Source organism: Bufo bufo, chromosome 5 (genome assembly GCF_905171765.1).
Source record: "Bufo bufo chromosome 5, aBufBuf1.1, whole genome shotgun sequence".
Taxonomy (NCBI): domain Eukaryota; kingdom Metazoa; phylum Chordata; class Amphibia; order Anura; family Bufonidae; genus Bufo; species Bufo bufo.
The window spans coordinates 315,849,866-315,877,465 of record NC_053393.1 but is presented as its reverse complement, the minus strand read 5'-3'; the positions used below and the strand labels follow the sequence as shown (position 1 = coordinate 315,877,465).

Genomic DNA, 27,600 nt, shown 5'->3' with positions numbered 1-27,600 from the left:
ATCAGGGGGTAGGGTATAATTGTAGCTTCTATTCGTAAGACTGAAGCAATAAGATAGTATAAGTAGATGCAACCAGATGTGTGTAGAAAAACGATATGGTAAGTAGGTGGAAAAATAAGAGAAGACAGGTAAATGAGATCAACTATAAAAAGGTCTGTCTCACGGTTGGAAGTCCATCAACACGGATAATGGCTGCCTGATACTTTGACTTCCAAATTCACGTGGCCCGCCACCCCTTACTGATGTCTGATGCTGTGGGCATACCCTACCCCCTGATGAACCCATTGTAGTGGGGGAAACGCGTTGGAGGCATTTGAGAAGGCACCAGCGCCTCTTGTGAGCACCGTGGCCTTCTCGCAGCATACCAAGCCCCATTCACTTGCCAACCTGCGGCTCCCCAGATGTTGTAAAACTACAATGCCCACCATGCCCTGCTGTAGGCTGATAGCTGTAAGCAGTCTAGGCATGCTGGGAGTTGTAGTTTTGCAACAGCTGGAGAGCCACAGGTTAGCCAGCCCTGCCCTAGGTGCACCACTTTAGACAGAGTTTAGACACACACACAGACATTAGAAAGGCTCATAAAACACCTGTATTACTGAAGTGCATGCACTAACTGGCTGTCTAGTAGTGTCTTTACATTACAGTGCAGTACTCTGGTACCCCGGTACACATCTATCGGTACTGTTCTTTACCCATGCTAGGGTGGAGCTGTGTATCTGGGACACCAGGTGAGGGCGACTCCATTTTATTTTACTTGTATGCTGTGTACTGTACTGGACCCTAGAGAAGCTCCTGTTCTCTGAACAGAAAGTGATTTACAGTTTCCAGGACATTTATATGTAATTAGTATACATTATATGCGTATTGATATACCTTTCTATGGAGTTCTGGTCTGAAGTTACCCTGGAAGTAATTAAAGGGGTTATCCATGTTCTCCCTGTACACGGATGAGGGGGGGGGAGGGGGAGCAGTCAATGGCAGATGGGGACAGGGACGAGCCTCCCTAGCATCACGGGTGACGCTAGGGAAGCTGGTCCCCATCTGCCATTGGCTGCTAAGACACCGGATGTTTTAATCCATGTACAGGGAGAAGCAGCAGCGGCGGTGAGGGGACCAGAAGCGAGGTACGTATATTACCTGTGAGGGGGCAGAACATGGGGGGGCTGTTTGAGAACTTTGATGACCCCTTTAATGTTCTAGCTCGAGGGACCACTCAACACAACAGCGGTCAGCCAAGTGTTTGCAGAAGCCCTACCAAAATATAGTTTGTTATATTACAGAGGGGATTAAATTTGTTAAAAAGGGTTTTTCCACCCATCTAAAAGTGTGTGGCATATCGTTAGGATGTCACAAATGTTAGAAAGGTGTAGGTCCCACCTATCTAGAGAACAGGGCCTACGAAATGAAAGGGACAGCAGCCACGTATTCGTGGCCACCCTCTATAACAGAGGTAGGTTCAGCTATTTCCAGCAGTCCCAAAGTGGTGAATGAAGAGGTGGTCATTCTTTCGTGGCTTGCTCTCCATTTCCTGCTACGAGACCTCCAATAATATCCAAGCTTGCTCTCCTTCTTAAAGGGCCCCGTTCTTGAAATAAGCAGATCTCAGAGGAGGGACCTGCAGCGATCTGACATTTTTGGCATATCCTAGAGATATGCCCCAAATGTTTAGATGGGAATACCCCCTCTAATACCTTCCAGACATAATTTTTCACCTTCCCAACACTCGTTACTTTATGTTATTAAAATCATTCAAAAGTTATTCTTATCCAAGCAATTCTGAGAACGTTTTGCAACATCGTGGTTCATGTTGGTGGTAAATGTGTCAATATGTTTTACCTTTATAAAAAAAATCCCAAATTTTAGGGAAAATTTCAACAAACTCACAATTTCTAAATTTGAAACGACATATTGTGACACCTCACAAAAGTTATTAACATTCACCATATGTCTACTTTATGTTGGCATATTTTTGCAAATTTTATTTTTTACGACATTAGAAGGCTTAGCATTTAAGGCTTTAGAGCAGGGGTGCACAACCTACGGCCCGAGGGGCACATGCGGTTCTCGATACCATTCTGTGCGGCCCCCAACCATCTGGTGACAGACATGTATGTCTATGTTTTACGGCTTCTCACATGTATCTTTCAGAAGGGAGTACTAGAAGAGTAACTAAACATTTATAATATAAACTGTATGTTCAATATGTCAAAAATATAGTATTTCAGTTGGTAATACCTCTTAGTTTTATTTTTGGCCCTTGGAATTGGTTTAGGCTGACAATGTGGCACCCAACCAGAAAAGGTTGTGCACCCCTGCTTTAGAGTTTAAGACTCTAAAAATATAATCTACACATGGTAGAAATCCCTCACATAAGTTGACCTGCTGTGCAGATTTTGAAATCCGCAGCATCTAAATTTTTTCCACAGTCATCTACAAATTGGGGAAATGCGTTGGGACTACTTCAACGAGGTTGGAACTTCCTTTTTTACAACGGCATTAAGGAAATGTCAGGGCCTTATAGGCGACAGTACAAGGGTACGAAGAAGTGGGGTCATCCCTTTCCGGGCAGGTGCTCTGCTTGTAGGGAGGGATAGCCTGAGGGGCACAATAGGGCTAGAATCACGCCAATCCCAACTGCACGGCGGTTTCATCTTGAATAAAACCCTAAGAAGCGTAACAGGGAACAAAAAAAATGGAACCACGCGATTGACATGGTGGCTACCTCTTACAGCACTGATGTTATCGGTATATGTTGCTGTCCAGAATAAGACCTGATATACCTGTATAGGAATTGCTGATTTGCCAATATATCTTGGGCATGTTTTCTTGTTATATCTATATTTTTGTCTCAATATATTTACTTCTAGGCGTCGTCTTTTTTAATTAAAGGGAACCTGTCACCGGGATTTTGGGTATAGAGCTGAGGACATGGGTTGCTAGATGACCGCTAGCACATCCGCAATACCCAGTCCCCATAGCTCTGTGTGCTTTTATTGTGTATAAAAACCGATTTTATACATATGCAAATTAACCTGAGATGAGTCAGAACTTGAAAATATGACTCTTCTCTGGTCACACAAGTAAGATATGACTTATGTTAATTTGCATATGTATCAAATCGGTTTTTTTACACAATAAAAGCACAGAGCTATGGGGACTGGGTATTGCGGATGTGCTAGCGGCCATCTAGCAACCCATGTCCTCAGCTCTATACCCAAAATACCGGTGACAGGTTCCCTTTAAGTGTTTTATAGGGTTGTTATTTTTGTCCGTGAGATATTCATTGTGGACTTCAATCTTTGCTGTGGAAATGCAGAGACATCTGAATCAAAATTCTCATAGCCTTAAGTATGACATAGCTCTAGTGTCAATGACAAGTCTACTATAACGTATGACCATCATATGCTCTAAATGATTCAGGCCTCAATCACAGTCTATAGATGTAGGATATCTGTGGACCCAACATTGGGGACAATTCTTTGTGCACATAGACGTTACCATATACTTACTACAGCATCTTTAACGATCACTTTGGCCACTTGGTCTGGTTGGCAAAGGCTTGAAGTCTCAGAAATGAGCTTAGTTTCCAATGGCTAGGGAAAGGAAACAGACAAAGTACACTTCTACATACAATTCTTAATATTGAAGTCAGCAAACTACACAGTGCTTCGCCTAGAGCAAGTATTTTGTTTTTCTTAAAGGGAGTGTCACCTCCAAAATCAGTTTCAAGGTAAGCATGCCGCCATGTATGGAAGGTGTCCAGCATCGCAAATCCTGTCCTCTAATAGTGAAAATGCTTTGTATTTGTATGCAAACAACATTTCAGTGCACCATGGGCCGGGCGGATTCACGTGGTGTAACTGGTTTCCCCAGCATCATCACTACCAGCTCAGAAATCTTAGGGCCCGTCATTCAAGAACAGGGGAAGGTGTTGGAAAGAGTTATGGTCGAGCATTGGTACATCAAATGGAGCGGTCCCCTCAGAGTGCAGGATTAGGAGGAAGATTTTCACAGGAAAGCTTTGGTTATATTTTGGGGCACCTACTCTAAGTAGCTATATGCATACTTTTTGTCACAAAACAGCTCCTAGCAGGAGTCATGCTAAAGAAAATATTTTACTGAAATAGCAGATACTTTGAAAAAACCTTCAAGCTGGAAAATCAACAGTAAGTGAATTTACATATACCTAGAATATCTCTATCCCAAGATAAAATTAAACAGAAATAAATAAATAAATGTGTGCCAAGTTTCTACGGTCATTTCTACATTTCAAGAAAGCATGTACTTGGGGCTCTTGCATGACCCATTGTATTCCTATGATACCAAATTAAGGGTGCATTCACAGTGGCCCACTGAGGAAGGGGTGCTGTTAACCCCGAAACACATCTGGTATCAAACAGTGAGGGAATAAGACTGCGGTTCCAACATCACAAACGCTGGAGGATTCAATAACATTCTCCCCGACGTGATATGGGATACCTTTTGAACCTTTAAGAGTATGGGATCGAACAGCTCAGCCCACCTCCCAAGTCACAGGATGAGTCACATGGGGGATCTGTAAGCCACGTGGGATACTCTGCAGGTCCTGGAAGGGCAAAGGAGCAATTGGACTTCACATTACAAGTTAACTGGATCCCGCTCTGCACCAGCGTTCTCCAGCCAGTCCAGACTGTAGAAACTAATACAGTTGAAGACATCTGACGGGTAAAGTACAGCTCTCCCAACTGGGAAGTTTGGAATACATGAAGTATACTGGTTTGGTTGCAGCTGAGAGAGAGTGACTACCATTTCCACTGTTACCACACACTATAAGTGAAGCAAACTGTCTGACGGACGTTGCATATGAAGCTGAAGTACCAAATAAGGTACTAAGGAAAAATCATCTTTTATCATTATTAATCATCTTTAACAATTTTTACGGGGACACACATGGATATGGATTGAAGAGTTTGTACATATGCAAATCTAGGTTCCATCTGGTTGGAACCACGGTTTATCACTTGTTTTAATTCATATTTTTTATATTTACAATCTATATGGTACCTGCAACTTGGTGATATTTCAACTATTGCATATTTCCATGTTTTTACCTATGTAACTGATATTATTTTAACTATTGCATATTTACATGTTTTTATCTTGGGATCATAAAATCTGACATACAATATTTATTCCCGCCATCTGTCCATTTGCTGCAGGACAGTGAGTGCCCGTCACATCTTTTCATTTTTAACTCCTTTCCACTTGGCATTGGGGCTGAGCACCTGTCATCTTTTGGGCAATCTGGTTGAGCCACTAGCACTTCCTTTTTTCTCTCAAAATTTCTAATAGTAAATGACCCCCAAAGTGCTTACCTTAGACTTATTTTCCTCTGCAAACCCAGGTGTATCAGTATCTGGAGGATAAGCAACAGTCACATAAACATTGTACGGTTTCACCTAGAAAGAAGAAAGGTGCTGTCACTTACTAGTAATGAAGGCAGGAACCTAATGGGACAAGACTCGCTGTATATGAATAATCTTTACATTTAAAAAGGGAAAGGTCACCAGGTTTATGCTGCCCTTTCTGAGAGATAGAGACCCTGATTCAATTGTTTGGGGTCTCTTGATGAAGCACAGCATTCTTCCTAAGGTAAGGTAAGGTATAGCAGCTCATGAATACACGTACTATAGGGTATGCGCCCAGAATGGAGAGGATTCCAGCACTCAGGTCCTGATGCCGCCACTGACCAGTGATTTTTTTAAATTTTTTTTACAAAAACAGCCATTAATGTCAGATGTTAAGTCATCCTATCTGACAGCTTGATATGATAAAGGGGTAGAAGCTGAGCTCTGTGATATATCGGTTTATATGATTCTGTGCAGAATTTCTGAGTAAGGCTTCATGCACACAATCAGATTTTTCATCATGCATTTTTTTTAGCAGGCAACACACTAACTAATTCATTTCTATGGGGCCATGAACAAATTGGGATTTTTTGCAGGTCATTGTGGCTGTTCTGCCAATTCTAGAGAAGGACCTATTCTTGTCCATATTGCGGATGAGAAAGTGCAATATCAGAAACATAGCCCATGCCCACATGGCACAGTTTCTGGAAGAAAGCAGCTATTTTGCCCCCAAATTGTTTCAACCTCTTGTTACAGCACATGATGGATTAGAAGCGACTGGCTGCATACCTCCATTTGTAGTGCTTCTGCGAGGCCTCGGAGTGCAAACTTTGTTGGAGAGTAAGCGGTGTAACCAAATAACCCCAGCTGTCCGGCCTGTGATGAAACAAATACAATTCTTCCCATCCTCCTCTCCTTCATAGTAGAGATCACTGCACGACTGGGGTACACACTGCCCAAATAATTCACTTCCATCATTCTCTGAATAGAAAAAGAGAAGGATCAACAATCTCACTAATTAAATGAATTACAGGGTCAGTAATACATTTTACCCTTCATTTCCTAGGTGTCACATCCACTTTAGGATGTGTGAATATGCCTCAAGTAACAAAACTTACTGAAAAACGATCAATGTCGATTTCCTCAAATTTGCCAGCTATTGATGTTCCAGCACAGTTCACCAACATATCCACTGGACCAAGCTTTTCCTGAGCCTGAAATAAATAACAGCTGAATTTTACTGCTTGCACACTCTACAGATAGATCAGTAAGCAAAATGAAATTTGTCCAATGTAAAGTACATCCCAAAAGTGGTGTAACTGGTTTTCTACAAAATGAATGCAATACTCCGGAACACCCTTTTCCACCCATGTAACAAGCCTTCTAAGCTGGGCCTGCATGGGTAATTTATAACAAAGTGCATCACCAGCCAGACATCGAGCATACTAGATAGAAAACGTATAACAACTACACTACCGGAAAATGAAAAAGAACCCCCGGAACACTTAATTTGATTAAAGATAACCTTTCACCACTCCTGACATGCCTGTTAGAATAGCTACATGCATTCCCCATGCAATAATTCTGGAGCATCTATTCTTATGGCTATATGTTGTGCCATTCCTATATTATTTCTACTTCTGAATGAATTGCACCCCCCACCAACTTGTTACCACCCCTCTGTACCCTTACTGCAGACTGCTGGCAATTCATTCATGACTTCTAGCAGGAATAATAAAGGAATGGCACAACACAGTCATAGGAATAGGTGCTCCAGAATTGGTAAAACAGGCATGTCAGGAGTGGTTAAAGGTCATCTTGAAGGAAAGATTGACAAAGTACACTGAGCAAAAATATAAATGCAACACTTTGTTGCACCCATTTTGCATGAACTGAACTCAAAGATCTGAAACATTTTCTACATACACAAAAGACCCAATACTCTCAAATATCGTTCAAAATCTGTCTAAATCTATGGTAGTGAGCACTTCTCCTTTGCAGAGATAATCCATCCCACCTCACAGGTGTGGCATATCAAGGTGCTGACTAGACAGCATGACTATTGCACAGGAGTGCCTTAAACTGCCCTCAATAAAAGGGCACTCTGAAATGTGCACAGTTTTGCCTGGGGGGGGGGGGGGGAGAACAGGGAACAGTCAGTATCTGGTGTGGCCACCATTTGCCTCACGCAGTGCAACACATCTCCGTCGCATAAAGTTAATCAGGTTGTTGATTGTGGCCTGTGGAATCTTGGTCCACTCCTCTTCAATAGCTGTGCGAAGTAGCAGAATATTGGCAGGAACTGGAACACGCTGTCGTATACGCCAATCCAGAGCATCCCAAACATGCTCAATGGGTGACATGTCCGGTGAATATGCTGGCCATACAAGAACTGGGATGTTTTCAGCTTCCAGGAATTGTGTAGAGATCCTTGCAATATGGGGCCTGCATTATAATTCAGCAACACGAGGTGATGGTCGTGGATGAATGGCACAACAATGGGCCTCAGGATCTCGTCACTGTATCTCTGTGCATTCAAAATAGCATCAATAAAATGCACATGTGTTCGTTGTCCATTATATACGCCTGCCCATACCATAACCCCCCCATGGGTAAATTGATCAACAACGTTGACATCAGCAAACCGCTCACCCACCCGACGCCACACGCTGTCTGCCATCTGCCCTGAACAGTGAAAACCGTGACTCATCCGTGAACAGAACACCTCTCCAACGTGCCAGACGCCATTGAATGTGAGCATTTGCCCACTCAAGTCGGTTACGACAACGAACTGCAGTCAGGTCCAGACCCTGATGAGGACGATAGGCATGCAGATAAGCTTCCCTGAAACGGTTTCTGACAGTTTGTGCAGAAATTCTTTGGTTATGCAAAACGATATTTGCTGCAGCTGTCCGGGTGGCTGGTCTCAGACGATCATGGAGGTGAATATGCTAGATGTGGAGGTCCTGAGCTGGTGTGGTCTGCGGTTGTGAGGCCAGTTGGATGTACTGTCAAATTCTCTGAAACGCCTTTGGAAATGGCTTATGGCAGAGAAATGAATATTCATTGCACAGGCAACAGCTCTGGTAGACATTCCTGCAGTCAGCATGCCAATTGCACGCTTCCTCAAACTTTGCAACATCTTTGGCATTGTGCTGTGTAATCAAACTGCACATTTCAGAGTGGCCTTTTATTGTGGGAAGTCTAAGGCACACCTGTGCAATATTCATGCTGTCTAATCAGCACCTTGATATGCCAACCCTGTGAGGTGGGATGGATTATCTCGGCAAAGGAGAAGTGCTCACTAACACAGATTTAGACAGATTTGTGAACAATATTGGAGAGTAATGGGTCTTTTGTGTATGTAGAAAATGTTTCAGATCTTTGAGTTCAGCTCATGCAAAATGGGAGCAAAACCGAAAGTGTTGCATTGATATTTTTGCTCAGTGTCTAAACTGCTAGTGGTACTTGGTCAATGATCACACAACTATGGTGGTGCACAATTTAACTTGGGTATATGTTGAGGCAAGGGGAGAGTGGCATCTCCCCTTGCTGTGATAAAGGCTACCACTCTGGCATGGTGATAAAGATGCTGGATATTCTCCTGTGCTAGGTCATTCCAAACTCTCAACTTGGACCTGTCGTTCAGTCAAGTTGGTTGTTGGCTGCTGGCCGTAGGAGGATCATCGCCCCATCCAGTCCCAGACATCATAGGGGAGCTGCTCAATGCCGTGAAGAGCACGTTGTGTAGCCGGAATAGTGTGTCTCCCAACAGGCAAAAAATGCAGTAGGACTGGTTTCACAATGCCTAGGACATAGTGAAGGCAGGTCAATGTTCCCTCCACAAAAACCAGACCGCAACGGGCATAGTTATTGGTGCCTCACACAGTGACATTTGGTGTTGGTCCTTTGTGTCTCCGCACTATGCATGATGGAAGTAGACGCTCTCCAGCCCTTCTGCAAATTCTGATCCAGCCTTCATTAGTACAAAGGCAGAATCTGCTTTCATTACCGAGCACTATTGCTTGCCATTGGAGCACATGATAGTTTATAGGAGGGCTGTAAAGTGCCTACTGTCCTCATGCATAGTATGGACACACACAGGACCAACACCACGGCCGCTTTCATCTGGTATTGGTGGAGGTAATATTGACCAGCCTTCGGTATGTCCAGGACTTTGTGGAACCAATCTTACCACCTTTTTTGACTCCGTTAGGAGACGTTGTGTTCAAACAAAATAATGCTCACCCACACGCTGCCTGTACTAACACAACATGCTTTTCAGTGTGTCCAGCAGCTACCCTGGCTTGCTTGATAACCAGATCTCTCCCCCATCTAGAATGTCTGGGAATGGATGGGACGACGGATCTCTCATTCACAGCAACCAACAACCACCTTGACTGAACTACGGGTCCAAGCTGAAAGAGTTTGAAATGACTTACCACAGGAGGATATCCAGCATCTGTATGACTATTACAAGTCAATGTGGCAGCTTGTATGCCAGCAACGGTAGATGGCATCCAGTATTAATGTGACCTTGCCTCGATATATGTTCTGCTGCAGAACCTAAAATAAAAGGTGCACCACCTTGGTTGTGTTGACATTGACTAAGCATCACTAGCAGTGTATACTTCTCGATCTCATCTCAATAATATTTAAAGGGGTTGTCTCAGCTTGCCATTACTAAGGCGAGATGGGACTAATCCCCAACCACCAAGTAGGCAAAAACTGTGGAGCGTGCCAGCATTCTGCTGTTTCAAGTAGCTCTCTCATAGCAGTGTATGGGTGCTACTTAAAGAGCTTGGCACAGCAAGCTATGCTGTTGCCAAGTTAGGGAACCAGCATAGCTTGCCAGAATTTTGGAAAATCTGGATAGACTGAATTAGCTCCTTAGACTCTGTTAAAAAGACAATGGGTGAGAATTAGCAAGACTAGCATTTCATATGCCACCCGATCTTGTGTGTGCGCTGGAGTGAGATGCGCATAATTTATTAAGAGGCAGATACTGATTAATAAATACTAGCTGCATCTCTGGTGATCCATGCACCAGAAATTCTAATCTACGCCACCTAGTGGCTGGTGCGCACTTGAGTTATCATTTAAAGGGAATCTGTCAGCTGGTTTGACCATATTAAGCTGTCACCATTGCCATGTTTAATAAAATACCTTATTTCCTGCAGTGGTTTTCTTTCTTATATTCATGCTTTCATTTTTCTAAAAAAACGATCTTTGTATTATGCAAATGAACCCTGAAGGTGCCCAGAGGGGCGTTATTCTTGACCCTCTGACCCCAGTAACGCCCCCCTGCAGTGCCTAGCCGGCCTTAGTTTAGAGCCCAAGCACGCCTCCTCGCTATGTAGTATCATCCCATAGCCTAGTTTAGCGGTGCCGCCCCTCTGCTACGTCAGCTAATTCATTCAAGCCACGCACCTGGAATCTTCAGTTCGTCCGGCTGAAATCTCGCGCAGGCACAATACCGCCCACTGCCTGCACCTGTGCGATACAACTGCTCCTGAGGGCAACAGCCTCAAAAGTGTCACTGGGCATGCGCCGAGCCCAGTGACTTCTTCTGATCGCTGTTGCTCTCAGGAGCAGTTGGATCGCACAGTCGCAGGCAATAGGCGGTATTGTGCCTGCGCGAGATTTCAGCCGGACGAACTGAAGATTCTAGGTGCGTCAGTATCTGATTGGTGCGAGTCAGACACCCGAGATCCCCGCTGTTCAGCTGCTTGAGAAGGTGGGGCGCCTGCAGTAGTGCTGCTGCCGCCTTCTCCAGCTTTTCCTAGGCCATGTGAGGTCACGTTCATTGGTCACATCGCCAAGGTGCAGCTCAACCCTATTGAAGTCAATGGGGCTGAGCTGCGATACCAAGCACAGCTGCTGGTGAGCTGAGAGAAGGATGTCGCGCTACTACTAGTGCTGCTGCCTTCTCAAACAGCTGATTGGCAGGGATCCCAGATGCTGGATCCCCATGATCAGATGACCTATCCAGGAGGATAACAAATGAAGAGAGGTAGCGGCAGCATCTCCAGTGAATCCTTTATTGGACAAAGTCTGGGATACAGCCGAAACGTTGCTGCTTAATTTTATGGCACACTCTCTGTAAAGTCCATAAAATAAAGGATTCACTGGAGATGCTGCCGCTACCGCTCTTCATTTGCTATACAGTCGACAGCTGAGGATCTGCGGTCGTGGCTCGGCTGTTGCATTACTGGGGATATGAAAACTCCTTTAAATACTTTCTGCTAGATCCACCCAAAGACTACAGATAAATACTGGGGTTCCCAGCAGTGTGAAGCTTTGTGATTTGCTTCATATTGGGTAACCTCTCACAAAATAAGACTGTTTAAAGTGTGCAAAAGTCTGCAGTATGTTCCTAAAAATATAATCTACAGTGCAATATAACATAAGTATCTTACCTGTTTTATGACGTTTTCTACTTGTCTGTAATCTTTAGACACATCAACAGATATACACAACACTACCTAAGAGAAAAAGAAGCAAGACCACGTAACAGCCATAGCATAAAAACCCACCTGCCTAACTTTGTGTAGGTCCCACGCGTGCTGCCAAAACAGCTATGTCCCATCAAAACATGGACTTGACAAAACCTCTGAAGGTCTCTTGAGAAATCGTGACAAATCAAAGACGTTAGCAGCAGATCCATTAAAGAGGTTGTCCAGGATTAACTGGTCCCACACTGAGGCCAGTGACTGGCTACAGCAGTCATGTGTGCCGCCATGACGACATCAGACCGGAAGCACAGTGCAAGGACTGGTGGGGAGCAGTGGCGCATCTAATAGGTAAAAGTTTATTTTAATGGAATGCTCCACTATCAACCCATTTTTGGGTTGATCCCGGACAACTTGCATGTATGGTGCCTCCATGGATCAGACCTTTTTCCAGCAAATCCCACAAATGCTTGACTGGATTGAGATCTGGGGAATATGGAGGCCAGGTCAATACCTAGAACTCTGCCATGTTTCTCAAACCATTCATGAACTATTTTTGCAGTATGGAAGAGCAAATTATCCTGCTGAAAAAGGCCACTGCCATTAGGGAATGCCCTTGTCATAAAAGGAGAAGATTTGCTCTGCAATATCCACATGATTGCCAGGACACAAGGATCTCCAGCAGAACATTGCCAGAGCAGCACACACTGCCTTTGGCTTGTTTCCATAGTGTTTCATGTTACCAAATGTAAGTGATACACATGCACCCACCCATCTGCATGATATATAAAAAAAAACACACCACCACACAGTTCTTTAGATTAGGCCAACTTAATTACTCTTTCCATGGTCCAGTTCCGATGCACGTGTCCACTTTAGGCGGTGGACAATTCGAAGCATGGGCACCGACTAGTCTGCAGGGGTCACCGATTTATTTATATACATAGAATAAAGGAAAAACTGTGAAAATAAAATAGTTTTTGCCTAATAAAGGCTGTCGTGCAGGATCACGCACCATTCTGCAGCATTGTGTCTCTACAATGCTGCAAAACTGTAAAAATATCTTTGCATAAGTGATTCTTCTGGTAAAAAAATAAAATAAAAATTCCTAAAATCCTGCATTTTGTCACACTTTCCACTAAGCCTAATAACAGGCTGACACATGGTGTTCTGTAGAGATTACTATTTAACAGTCCTCTAATTATCATCACATGCAGGATTACAATGTAAAATAACATCTGTGTATAGATTACATAAAATCTACCATTTACAATATGTAGATATATAGGATACATGGTATCTGCCATTCACAACGACCCGTGTACAGATCACAGAGCATGCCTAGAAAACTCTCCCATAGAAGTTAATGGGGCGATTTATCAAACTGGTGTAAAGTAGAACTGGCTTAGGCTACTTTCACACTAGCGTTCGGGGCTCCGCTCAGAATGCATCAGTTTGGCACCGTTTGGCCTCCGCTCAGCAGGCGGACACCCGAACTTAGCTTGCAGCGTTTTTGTGTCCGCCTGGCCGTGCGGAGGCAAACGGATCCGTCCAGACTTACAATGCAAGTCAATGGGGACGGATCCGTTTGACGTTGACACAATATGGTGCAATTTCAAACGGATCCGTCCCCCATTGACTTGCAATGTAAAGTCAGGAGTCCCTATTAATATATCAGATCGGAGTTTTCTCCAATCCGATGGTATATTTTAACTTAGAAGCGTCCCCATCACCATGGGAACGCCTCTATGTTAGAATATACCATCGGATTTGAGTTACATCGTGAAACTCAGATCCGACAGTATATTCTAACACAGAGGCGTTCCCATGGTGATGGGGACGCTTCAAGTTAGAATATACTGAGAACTGTGTACATGACTGCCCCCTGCTGCCTGGCAGATGCTGCCAGGCAGCAGACCCCCCCTTCCTCTCGTGTATTTAACTTATTGGTGGCCAGTGCGGCCCCCCTCCCTCTATATTCATCGGTGGCCAGTGCGGATTCCCAGTAATATGACCAGTGCGGCCTCCCCCTCCCTATATATTCATTGGTGGCCCGGCCAGTGCGGATTCCAAGTATTGTGACCAGTGCGGCCTCCCCTCTCCCCCCCTAATTAAAATCACCCCCCCCATCATTGGTGGCAGCGGAGAGTACCGATCGGAGTCCCAGTTTAAATCGCTGGGGCTTCGATCGGTTACCATGGCAGCCAAGACGCTATTGCAGTCTTGGCTGCCATGGTTACTTAGCAACAAATAGAAGCATTATACTTACCTGAAGAGCTGCGATGTCTGTGTCCGGCCGGGAGCTCCTCCTACTGGTAAGTGAAAGGTCTGTGCTATAGGCAATGCGCCGCACAGACCTTTCACTTACCAGTAGGAGGAGCTCCCGGCCGGACACAGACATCGCAGCTCTTCAGGTAAGTATAATGCTTCTATTTGTTGCTAAGTAACCATGGCAGCCAAGACTGCAATAGCGTCTTGGCTGCCATGGTAACCGATCGGAGCCCCAGCGATTTAAACTGGGACTCCGATCGGTACTCTCCGCTGCCACCAATGATGGGGGGGGGGGGGGGGGGAGGGGAGGGGAGGCCGCACTGGTCACAATACTTGGAATCCGCACTGGCCGGGCCACCAATGAATATAGAGGGAGGGGGAGGCCGCACTGGTCATATTTAATACTGGGGAGGGAGGGAGAGGGAGGCTGCACTGGTCATATTTAATACTGGGGAGGGAGGGAGGGGGAGGCCGCACCGGTCATATTTAATACTGGGAATCCGCACTGGCCACCGATGAATATAGAGCCACCAATAAGTTAAATACAGGAGGGGGGAAGGGGGGGGGGGTCTGCCCCCTGCTGCCTGGCAGCATCTGCCAGGCAGCAGGGGGCAGTCATGTACACAGTTCTCTGTATATTCTAACTTGAAGCGTCCCCATCACCATGGGAACGCTTCTGTGTTTAGAATATACTGTCGGATCTGAGTTTTCCGAAGTGAAAAATCAGATCTGAAATAAACAGTTATGCAAACGGATTCGTAATGAACGGATGCAAGCGTTTGCATTATAGGAGCGGATCCGTCTGTGCAGACACCAGACGGATCCGCTCCTAACGCAAGTGTGAAAGTAGCCTTAGTTGCCAAAAGCTGTGAAAAATGAAAGGTGGAATCTGATTGGTTGCCATGAGCAACTAAGCCAGTTCTACTTTACACCAGTTTGTCTCCTCCAGTCTATTGTGTCTAGGGTCCATGTGGCTGTTGGATCTAAATGCCGTTAGCAGCTCGGGCAAGATAATCATGACCACCCTCTTAATCATGTATATAAATTAAAATAAAAATCTTAAGTCAAAAGATTTAAAAAAAATATATATATAAAATAAATAAAGGTTTTACACGCATCACTGGTTTTCATACACGTTACATTATTCTCAGTCCTTACCTGTTTATCATTTATGGCATGCTTTTCAATTTCTTTTTTGGCCTGAACTAGTTTGCTCTGAAATGAGAAAAAGAAATTAAGCAGAATGACAAATCATCTGCTCCTAGAGGTTTGCTTTTTGCGAATATTTGGCTGAAAGATAAGAGGCCAGTGTAGTTCACTCATTAGGTAATACAGGTTGAAGTCCAGCCAGAAACACTCCTGTTTTTTACATGCTTTTTGGGACTAGCGAGAGATCACTTTTGTAAAGCAGCTTATGTGCATTTTCAGGAGTCACAGGAATGAATGATCACAATACTAGACAGCCTGTGGATCCCCTTTTAAGGGATTCTGCACTATTCGTAAACACAACAGTCTTTGTTAAAAGGGAACTAAAACCAGAATCCCAATACAAAAAGAAGAGAACCACCAACAATCTTCTTATGTGTCTGTTACTTGCTCTTGTTTCATCAGACCATGGAAAACAAATAGAAAAGCAGTGCACTGTTCTTTCAGGCTGCAGCCATGTCTTCTCCCTCTCTCATGCTAGTGCACACGAGCTTTGTTTAGGAGGAGTTGGCTGAGCTTAGTCTGGATAAACTTTAGTTTAGGCTACTTTCACACTAGTGTTTACGTTGTCCGTTTCCGAGTTCAGTCATAGGGTCTCAATACCGGAAAAAAAAAAATCGCTTCAGTTTTGTCCCCATTCATTGTCAACGGGGACAAAACTGAACAGAGCAGAATGCTCCAAAATGCATTCCGTTCTGTTTAGTTGTATTTTGCTTTCCGTCCTGGGATGCGGATGCAAGATGGATCCGGCATTATCCCAATGCAAGTCAATGGGGGCGGATCCGTTTTCTCTGCCACAATAGAAAACTGATCTGTCCCCCATTGACTTTCAATGGAGTTAATGACGGATCCGTCTTGGCTTTATTAAAGATATGTTAAAGATCCAGTCCTGATCAAAAGCTTAAGGCCACTTGAAAAAATGGCAGAAAATCATATTTTACATTGTTGGATCTTAACAAGGTTCCAAGGTGAGCTTCAACATGCAACAAGAAGAAATGAGAGTGAGAAAACATTTTTTGAGCATTCAATTAATTGAAAATAACGATTAAACTGAAACAGGCTGTTTTTCAGCTGATCCAAGTTTTAGGACCACATGCCTTTAAAAGGTCAAATCTGTGCAAAGATGTGGATTCATTGTCATTTTCTGTCAGGTAGTCACACGTTGTGATGGCAAAGGCAAAAAAACTCTCCCTTTTTGAACGTGGTCGGGTTGTTGAACTGCATAAGCAGGGTCTCTCACAGCGCGCCATCGCTGCTGAGGTGGGACGCAGTAAGACAGTCATTTGGAATTTCTTAAATGATCCTGAGGGTTATGGAACAAAAAAGTGGAAGACCCAAACAAATATCATCAGCACTGAGCCGGAGGATCCAATTGGCTGTCCGTCAAGACACTGGACGATCCTCAACCCAAATTAAGGCCCTTACTGCAGCCCCATAACCATCAGACGGCATCTGAGACTGAAGGGCTTCAAAACCAAAAAACGTCTTCAAAAGACCTCGTCTCCTTGAACGCCACAGAACTGCTCGTTTGGACTTTGCAAGAGAGCACCAAACATGGGACATTCAAAAAGGTGGAAGAAAGTTTTATTCAATTTTTTTTTTACCTTGATGGTTCTGATGGTTTCCAACGTTACTGGCATGACAAGCAGATCCCACCTGAAATGTTTTCTACGCGCCACATAATGGTCTGGGGTGCTTTTTCCTTCAGTGGAACAATGGAGCTTCAGGAAGTGCAGGGGCGTCAGACGGCCACTGGTTATGTCCAGATGTTGCAGAGAGCATTCCTCATGACTGAGGGCCCTCGTCTGTGTGGTAACGACTGGGTTTTTCAACAGGACAACGCTACAGTACACAATGGCCGCAGGACAAGGGACTTCTTCCAGGAGAATAACATCACTCTTTTGGCCCATCCTGCGTGTTCCCCTGATCTAAATCCAATTATGAACCTTTGGGGATGGAGGGCAAGGGAAGTTTACAAAAATGGACAACAGTTCCAGACTGTAGATGGCCTTCGTGCGGCTGTCTTCACCACTTGGAGAAATGTTCCCACTCACCTCATGGAAACGCTTGCATCAAGCATGCAGAAACGAATTTTTGAAGTGATAAACAATAACGGCGGAGCTACTCATTACTGAGTTTATGTTTGGAAGTTGGATTTCAGTTTTTTTTTGGGGGGGAGGGGGGGGGGTTTAGTTTTTTTTTTTGGAGGTGTGGTCCTAAACTTTTGATCAGCTGATTCAGTTTATTCGTTGTTTTCATTAAATTGAATGCTCAAAAAATGTTTTGTCTCACTCCCATTTCTTCTTGTTGCATGTTGAAGCTCTACTTGGAACCTTGTTAAGATCCAGCCATGCTAAATATGATTTTTTGCCATTTTTCAAGTGGTCTTAAACTTTTGATCAGGACTGTAATACAACCTGATCCGTTCATAACGGAAGCATTTTTGCTGGACCCTGCCGGATCCAGCAAAAACGCTAGTGTGAAAGTAGCCCTACAGAGTGAGAGTGGGCATTTTTCTTAGAAGGAATAGCACAAAATTTATTTGGCAACAGTGGGACCCCACACTGATACACGCTACGAATTTATCACACTGAACTCAATGTGTCTGGCTTTAAGAACCTGAAGATTCAGGAGGTCTGATGGCTGGTACAATACACTGCAATAGTCATCTACTGCAGTGTATTGAAACCCGTCACTGCCACTTGCCTACCAGACCCTGCCTCGGTACATGGCAAGCCTGGAGTCTTTTGTAAGGCCTCTGGCTGCCATAGCAATAATTGGGAACCTTCAATTGCATCCCGGGGGCCTGATGGGGGAGAGAGGGAGATTGCCACAACCCCTTAGATGCCACATCTGGTAATGACCACGGCAACTTAGGCTACTTTCACACTGCCGTTTTGACTTTCCATTTGTAAGATCCGTTCAGGGCTCTCACAAGCGGTCCAAAACGGATCAGTTTTGCCCTAATGCATTCTTAATGGAAAAGTATCCGCTCAGAACGCATCAGTTTGCCTCCGTTCCGTTTCCATTCCGCTTGCAGCGTTTTGGTGTCCGTCTGACGAAACTGAGCTAAACGGATCCGTTCTGACACACAATGTAAGTCAACGGGGACGGATCAGTTTTCTCTGACACAATTTGGCACAATAGAAAACGGATCCGTCCTCCATTGACTTTCAATGGTGTTCAAGACGAATCCGTCTTTGCTATGTTAAAGATAATACAAATGGATCCGTTCTGAACGGATGCAGATGGTTGTATTATCTGAACGGATCCGTCTGTGCAGATCCATGACGGATCCGCACCAAACGCGATTGTGAAAGTAGTCTAAGGGGTTAAACAACAGGAGCGATGTCAGCCAGTAATCTGCAACGTGTGCATTTACCCTTAGCGGCCAAATTTTACAATGTATACAGTCTTTTTTGTGCAAAAGAGACTTTGTATGATAATTAACGTTTCATAAAAGAATTCAAGTTTCAACATGACTTGTGAGGTGGCAGAAGCTAGCCTCAGAAATGAGCCTTTAGAACACAGCTATTAGGGTAGACTGGCCTATACTGAACATACTGTAACAATTAGGCTACATTTGACGGGGGGGGGAGTTTTTTGCTTATTTTTTTTTTTTAACTGCTGTATTTATAACTATGGGATACTATCGGCATATTCATATGTTTTTTTTGGTTTGTTTGTTTTTTAACGGCCAGTGAATAACAAGTCCTATTTTGCCCGTTATCACAGACCAACTGCCCCAAAAATTGAAGGAGGCCGTTTCTTAGAAAAACAAATCGGCCATTTTGACTTTTTTTTTTTTTTATGGTCATGTGAATGTACCCTTATACCTCTTTCTATAATTAATACATTATAACCCCAGACACTACTGGATTTTATTCTAAGCCATGACCAGAATGTCATTTTACTATTGCAGTACAGAACCCTCTCAAAAGTCCTCCAATGGAAAGCTGGTCATAAATGTCGGAGATGAATCTTCTGAATCTACCACCATCTTATCAGCACAGGCACATCCAGACTCTCCTCTGGTGACAGATGTTGGATTCCAACATGAACCATCCTTTTGTTCCCAGATGGATAGGCCACCACCAGAGGTGTAGCGGTGGTTTATTACCCTCTGCTCATTCAGAACACATGCATGCTTGGCTTGCACATATAAAAGGGGTGGCCAGGAGAGCTAGCTGGCAGCCAACAGGTATCTTTCGTCTACAGTCAGTCAAACATATGTAAAAAAAAAAACTAGACGCCTGGGGCTTCATGCTACCCCAACAAATTTGACAGTCTGCAGGTATCTTACATATTACGAGGTGAGGCTGCCATCCTGTGAGAAACTGCAGAAAAATATGTACATAGTCAAAAAAGGGGAACATCTCTAACGAAAACAAGTGGTCGCATGACCAAGGAACCGATGCTGTCAGACTGAGGGGGGGGGGGGGTTTACAAACTGTCCCAAAGCAAACAGCAACAAAGATCAGTGAATTTATTGCTGCATTGTCATTTGCATTTTACATTGTTCTTCTGTGAAATATGTTCACCAGAGAGTATACAATACTATAATAATTGATATAGAATTGATAGCCTACAGGGATCGGGCTAGAAAATTCTGTGCATATATACAGATGAGGAAGTGGATATATTCTCTCCATCACACTATAGTAACTATTTCAAGACTTATGGCTGTAATACTTTTACAGGGCTTTATACTTCCAGATAGACAACGGTGTGTGCAAACAGAACTCCACGATAATGTACAAAAGGGTCAGAGGGTGAAAGAGTAAACCATCAAAACATGAACGCTGGTAGACTGCCGTCCAATAGATTACAAAACAGCTAAGAAGGTCCACTGGCCGCAGAGAGTATTTCAGCAGTTTCCCTCTGTAGGTATCATTTCTAAGGGTATGCCCACGCCAGTGTATAGATGGTAGATTTTCTGCTGTGGAACTGCGGGTGGAAAATCTGCAGCATTTTATAGCAGCATCTAAGTGGATGAGAGTTTAAAGAGAAACTAAACCTTTGTATCAAATTTTAATAAGATGTCCCTAATGCCCTAAAAAAAACAAAAAACGTTGTAATATACTTTATTAATTAATTTTGTATTTTTCTTAGTCTTTTCCCTACCTAGAGCGCACCTGAAGGGGCCGCAGCAGCGCATATTGCTTCTACCTGTTCCCCTAAGCTAAGAGAACTGCATGTTAGCTCTTAGGCACCCGCTCCTGTCAGCTAATCCTGGCATAGCACATGGTTACAGGGTACCCATGTGCTATGCCAGGAGTTAGTAATCCTCCGGGGATGCAGGGGCAGCAATGTGCATTCCTGCCCGTACTCACAGCACTGCTGCGGTGCGGCCCCATTCATAATTTCACACTCCGTACTCTGATGAGCAGTCAGCAGAGAACTGAGCTTTAAGTGCACAGTGGAAGGTGCGCTCTAGGTAGGGAAAAGACTAAGAAAAATACAAAGTTAATTAATAATGTATATTAGAAAAAGGTTTTTTAGGGCATTCGAGACATCATATTAAAATTTGATACAAAGGTTTAGTTATTCTTTAACAAATTTCCTGCTCCGATGTTCTCCCATCACTGCACCTTGTCCCTCAGCCAGTTATGTGAAGACGTTTAATCAGCTAGGGTCATAGCCAGTGTCCTGGATGTGTTACCAGCGTCCCCCAGCCCTACTGCTAATCTTCTCCTTCAAGAGACATGGAGGTGGCAGCTTGTGTACGGGCTCCCCTGCCCCTTCTCAGTCTCTCTGCAACAGGATTCCTCACAATTTTTATGCCTTGACACGTTCTACTTTTTTGCAGAACGGACATACGGAAACGGAATGCATGCGGAGTAACTTCCGTTTCTTTGCAGACACATTGAAATGAATGGTTCCGCAAAAAAAAACAAAAAAAAACGGAATGGACACAAAGAAAATACGTTGGTGTGCATGAGCCCTTACACACTATGGGAAGGGGGGGAGGGGAAATGTGTCATCCATTAACTTTTTTATTTAAAAGTATTTTTTTTTTTTTATACGACAAAAAATAAAAAACAAGCATTACTGATCTCCCCCCAATTTGCCCAAAAACGCTGCCCTTCACTTTTTGGTTCCAACACGGACACGTGACCACTGCAGCCAATCACAGGCCACAGCGGTGACCTGTTCCCCTGTGGTATGTGACAAAAGGGAAGTACATGACTACTGTGGCCCGTGATTGGCTGCAGTGGTCACATGTCCCCATTGAAGGATGTTATTCTCAGTGGGAGCATTAGACACTGAACCTAGCAGCAGGGAACAGTAAGGCCCCTTTCACACGGGTGAGTATTCCATGCAGGTGCAATGCGCGAGGTGAACGCATTGCACCCGCACTAAATCCTGACCCATTCATTTCAATGGGGCTGTGTACATGAGCAATTTTTTTCATGCATCACTTGTGCGTTACGTGAAAATCGCAGCATGTTCTATATTCATTATTCACACAACACAGGCCCCATAGAAATGAATGGGGATGTGTGAAAAATCGCATAGCATCCGCAAGCAAGTGCTTGGTTGCTAAGGAGATGAGGGATGAGCAACCCGGGACCCCATTTACTTTATTATTTTCCATTATGACATGGTTATAATGGAAAATAATAGCATTCTTTAATACAGAATGCTAAGTATAATGTCAATTGAGGGTAAAAAAATAATAAAACCTTCTATCTTCAGTCAGCAGGACCTGCGCTGACGTCACCGTGCTCACCACGTGGTGCGCTCGATGACGTCAGTGAAGGTCTTTTTGCAGGTCCTTCAAGAACAAAGAAGAGGATCACAGCTGCACGATCAAGTGGATGATGTGAGTAATGTTTTTATTATTTTTTTACCCTGAATTGACATTTTACTAAGCATTCTGTATTAAAGAATGCTATTATTTTCCATTATAACCGTGTTATAAAGGAGAATAATAAAATCTACAGAACACCAAACCTGAACTTCAGTGAAGAAGTCCGGGTTCGGGTACCACATTCAGTTTTTATCACGTTGCATGCATTGCACCCGTGCGATAAAAACTGAACGCGAACGCAGTCAAAACTGAATGACTTTGCCTGCGAACTCGCTCAGTTTTCACTGAACGCAGACGCAACGCATCCGGACACGCTCATCTGCAAGGGGCCTAGGTATGATCTCCACCGTGGGAGCTCTGTGTTACACCCTTTAAGTTCACAACATGCCTGTAAATGCACATAAAGAACATATAACGCTCCAGATTTGTACCTTCATCTTACCTCATCACGAGCAACCAAAGTAATAAAAGCACCTTGCTTGAAACATTCAATTGCAACACATTTGCCAATACCACTGGACCCACCGGTCACCTATTTTGGAGAAAGAAAAGGGCGGTTAACTATACAATATGCAATCTAAAGACCAAAATGACAGCCATTTATCAAAACTAGTTAAAAATGTGGAGTTCCTCATAGCGACCGGGAATTAGATACAGGGCTGGCGGCTGTGGCTACTCAGGGGTATAAACCCACATAGAGGTTTTGATCAGGCTTTTTTTATTCAGTTTTTGAAGTCAAAAGTCAGGTTTAGATTATTAAAGGTTTGGAAATAAAAAAAAGGACAGAAACTAATTCTACTCTTCTTTTGACTTCAAAAACGGCATAAAAAAAAACCTGAACGTGTGAATTTAACCTTATTCATCTGACACTATGTCCGGGTCCAACTCTTTTCTATGGTATGCGATGCCTGTAGGGAAATTATTGCCTATACGGTTCCCTATTGGCTCAGAAAAGAACCTCAAAATCTAATTTAACAAGCAATACCTGAGAAAACTGTCGGTCGTCATGAAACATGAATCTTTGTATGTAAATTATTATTTTTTTTTTACTTGTCCAAATTACCATTGCAGCCTATGATTCTATGGAGCCCTGCAGGCCTCCACAGGATCTACTGCTGTGATCGCTTCAGTCCCTCTGAAGGACCTGAGGCAATCACAAGGAACATGATTGCTGCGTGGGGGAACTGTTCAGCTCTCCTGGGGAATACTGCCCCAGATGCCGTGGCCACAATTGACCACGGCATTTGAGGAGTTCAATTTCTGGGATCGGCGTTCACAGCAGCTTGAATAGTACATGACTGCCATGATGTGGCAATCCAAGCCAATGGGACCAAAGTCACGTGTGACTGGCTGCAGCGGTCAAGGGACCAAGATGCCTCCTGGTCTTGAAGGTACTGGAAGCAGCCAAGAATGGAGCCGAGGTGGAAGTGCCGACAGGTGGGTGGGGTACACTTTTTTGGTATGGATGCCAATTGGGGACAGATACCATTCAGTTTCCGCCAAGCGCTTGCACCAGAGTCTTCCGTTTGGAAATCTTTCTGAAGCCTTTGACGCAAACGGCAATGCTGAAAAAGTCTCATTTCACGTAGAACTGTCTAACTAGACAAATGTTACTAGTTAAAGGGGGATTACAGCTTTTAGATACTAAAGGGGTTTTCCAAGACTTTAATACTGATGGCCCATACTCTGGATAGGTCATCGGTATCTGATTTGTGGGGTCTGACACCCGGGACCCCCGCCGATTAGCACCCCCCTCTCTGCTTTTCCTAGGCCAAGTGACAACACTCTCATCAATCACATGGCCCATGTCCCTAGGACCAGCTCAGCCCCAATGAAGTGAATGGGCTGAGTACAATGTACGGCGCTGTGCTTGGTGAGGTGGAGCTGCCTGAGCATTAAAAAAATAAAAAATAAATTATAATCTGTGGGACACACAGGAACCCAATAACAGTAATAAAAAAAATAATAAAAAAATAAAATCTATAAATGTACCAGCTATTATATCGATTTTTTATTTTTAGTTTTTTACTGTATTGGGTTCCTGCATGTCCCACTGATGTAATTTTTTTATAATCAGGTGGTCATCAAGATCCAGGTTAGGATCGAACCTTGGCCTGCCTAATCTATTTAACTGGAGGTAAACATAACGCATTTGAAACCGTGGTGACGTGTACACTATACACTAGACGGCGCTGTGCTTGGCTAGCTGTGAGGAATCCACAGCATGTGGGCTCTTCAAACCGCTGATCGGCAGGGGTGGCAGGAGTCGGGCCCCCACCAACCAGATATTGATGACCTAGCGTGACGATAAGCCATCAATACTGTACCCCCAGAAAACACATTTAACGTGTCTGTACTCAGTCTGATATTATAGGATCAGCGCCGGCAGCGTCAGACTATGTAGGGACACACCTTACTGACCCAGTTTTCAATGTATTCACAGACTGCCAGTAGGAGTAACAGAGGAACGACAGAGCTCTAAGGGTACTTTCACACTAGCGATTTTCTTTTCTGGTGTTGAGTTCCGTTCTAGGGGCTCAATACCGGGAAAAAAAACTGATTAGTTTTATCCTAATGCATTCTGAATAGAGAGCATTCCATTCAGGATGCATCAGTTCAGTCTCTCTTAGGCCTCTTTCACACTTGCGTTGTCCGGATCCGGCGTGTACTCCACTTGCCGGAATTACACTCCGGATCCGGAAAAACGCAAGTGTACTGAAAGCATTTGAAGACGGAACCGTCTTCCAAATGCTTTCAGTGTTACTATGGCACCCAGGACGCTATTAAAGTCCTGGTTGCCATAGTAGGAGCGGGGAGCGGGGGAGCGGTATACTTACAGTCCGTGCGGCTCCCGGGGCGCTCCAGAATGACGTCAGAGCGCCCCATGCGCATGGATGACGTGATCCATGCGCTTGGGGCGCCCTGACGTCACTCTGGAGCGCCCGGGGAGCCGCACGGACGGTAAGTACACTGCTCCCCCGCTCCCCGCTACACTTACCATGGCTGTCAGGACTTTAGCGTCCCGGCAGCCATGGTAACCACTCTGAAAAAGCCAAATGTCGGCTCCGGCAATGCGCCGAAACGACGTTTAGCTTAAGGCCGGATCCGGATCAATGCCTTCCAATGGGCATTAATTCCGGATCCGGCCTTGCGGCAAGTGTTCCGGATTTTTGGCCGGAGCAAAAAGCGCAGCATGCTGCGGTATTTTCTCCGGCCAACAAACGTTCCGTACCGGAACTGAAGACATCCTGATGCATCCTGAACGGATTACTCTCCATTCAGAATGCATTAGGATAATCCTGATCAGGATTCTTCCGGCATAGAGCCCCGACGACGGAACTCTATGCCGGAAGACAAGAACGCAGGTGTGAAAGAGCCCTCACGTATTTTGTCCAGAGAAAATACCACAGCATGCTGCAGTTTTCTCTCCGGCCAAAAATCCTGAACACTTCCCAGAATGCCAGATTGGGCATTAAGTTCCATAAAAATGTATTAATGCCGGATCCAGCATTAAGTGTTCCGGAAAAACGGATCCAGTTTTCCGATCTGCATATGCACAGACCTTTAAAAAATGCAAAAAAATAATAAAAAATACCAGATCTGTTTTTTCCAGATGACACCAGAGAGACAGATCCGGTATTTTAATGCATTTGTCAGACGGAGCCGCATCCGGATCGGTCTGACAAATGCCATCCGTTTGCGTCCGGATTGCCAGGTCCGGCAGGCAGTTCCATCACCGGAACTGCCTGCCGGAATCCTCTGCCGCAAGTGTGAAAGTACCCTAAGAACAGAGACCGCTTCCATGTAAGTAGTGACCGCTCCATTACTGCCCACCAGTAAGGAAGGAAATGAAGCCATCATCGGATAGGCAGTAGACTACTACTCCCCTCAGGCTCTGCACTACTTTGTATAACGTTATACTCTATGTATCCATCATGACACCCACAGCTCAGCCTGCACTCACCACAACATGGGCACCTGCCAGCTTCAGGGGTTTGGGACTGATGAGCGGAGACACCATGTACAGCAGCAGTACAAACGCCACTAAGAAGGCGGCGGCCAGCAGCAGCATGACTGACTGCGTGAGGGAGTCCAGCCTGAAGAAAGGAGGGCACACGGACAGAGGAAACGGGGTGCTCGGGCTGGCAGCCTCCCAGGGAAGCAACGAAGGGTGCCAGTCAAGGGGCTGCGCTCCGGCGAGATTGGAAGCTGGTGACAGCGTGCACCCCGAGCACAGCCGAGTCCCGCACAGGCCCCGCCCACAGCGCCCTTCTTCCTGTTTATATTCTCCACAGGAAAGAGGGCTCTGTGCACTCCCAAGCTTCTGGGAGATCGTATGTCGCCCTCTAGTGGCGGATCACTGCAAATGTACATCAAAACAGTAAGGGGTTAGGCCTAGTTCACACTTTCGATTTCCATCAGTGATTGTGAGCAAAAGGCCTCATGCACATGAACATATTTTCTTTCCGTGTCCGTTCCAGTTTTTTTTTTCGGATTGTATATGGAACCATTCATTTCAATGGGTTCTCAAAAAAATCGGAAGTTACTCTGTGTGCAATTCTGTTTCAGTATGGTTACATGCACACGACCGTATGTGTTTTGCGGTCTGCAAAAAAAAACATGACATCCGTATGCCAGTCGTTTTATTTTTTTTGCGGATCCATTGTAACAATGCCTAAAACGGACAAGAATAGGACATGTTCTATTTTTTTTTGCGGGGCTACGGAATGGACATACTGATGCGGACAGCACACGGCGTGCTGTCCGCATTTTTTGCGGACCCATTGAAATGAATAGGTCTGCATCCTATTCGCAAAAAAAACGGAACGGACACGGAAACAAACAACGTTCGTGTGCATGTAGCCTATGTCTGTATTTCAGTTCTGCAAAAAAAATAGAACATGTCCTATTATTGTCCACATTACGGACAAGGATAGTACTGTTCTATCAGGGGCCAGCTTTTCCGTTCCGGAAAATGGAACGGACACGGAAACAAACGTTTGTGTGCATGAGGCCAAAACTAGGAGTGGAGGCTTCACACAGATAAGGTATAAGGCCGAATGCACACGGCCGTGAGCGGTCCGTGGTAACCCGGCCTGGCATCCTGCTGAGAGCAGGAGCGCACAGCGTCGTTGGTTGCTATGACGCCGTGCGCTTCATGCCGCCGCTGCACTACAGTAATACACTGGTATGATCTATACGAGTGTATTACTGTAGTACAGCGGCGGAATGAAGCGCACAGCGTCATAGCAACCAATGACGCCGTGCGCTCCTGCTCTCAGCAGGATGCCAGGCCGGGTTACCACGGACCGCTCACGGCCGTATACCTTATCTGTGTGAAGCCTGATTTTTAGAGACAGTCCCGGCCAATCTGTTATGTCCCGGGATGAAAATGGGCAGGACTAACACAAATCCGCACATAAGTAGGTGTTTCTGGGCGGGTTTGGGGCGTTTAGGGGCAGGGCATATA

General features: G+C 44.7%; 1 protein-coding gene across 1 annotated transcript in view; it reads right to left on the bottom strand.

The window, feature by feature from the left end:
- The window catches only part of KDSR (3-ketodihydrosphingosine reductase), a 32,767-nt gene extending 6,373 nt beyond the window's left edge, over positions 1-26,394 (bottom strand). The window contains exons 1-8 of the mRNA XM_040431922.1: positions 26,095-26,394; positions 22,573-22,662; positions 15,269-15,325; positions 11,807-11,872; positions 6,506-6,601; positions 6,177-6,368; positions 5,355-5,438; positions 3,510-3,593 (exon numbers count right to left, since the gene is read on the bottom strand). Of these exons, the coding sequence (XP_040287856.1) occupies positions 3,510-3,593; positions 5,355-5,438; positions 6,177-6,368; positions 6,506-6,601; positions 11,807-11,872; positions 15,269-15,325; positions 22,573-22,662; positions 26,095-26,202 (777 nt within the window). The 5' untranslated portion in view covers positions 26,203-26,394. The remainder of the gene's footprint in view (positions 1-3,509; positions 3,594-5,354; positions 5,439-6,176; positions 6,369-6,505; positions 6,602-11,806; positions 11,873-15,268; positions 15,326-22,572; positions 22,663-26,094) is intronic.
- Positions 26,395-27,600: the final 1,206 nt, after the last annotated feature.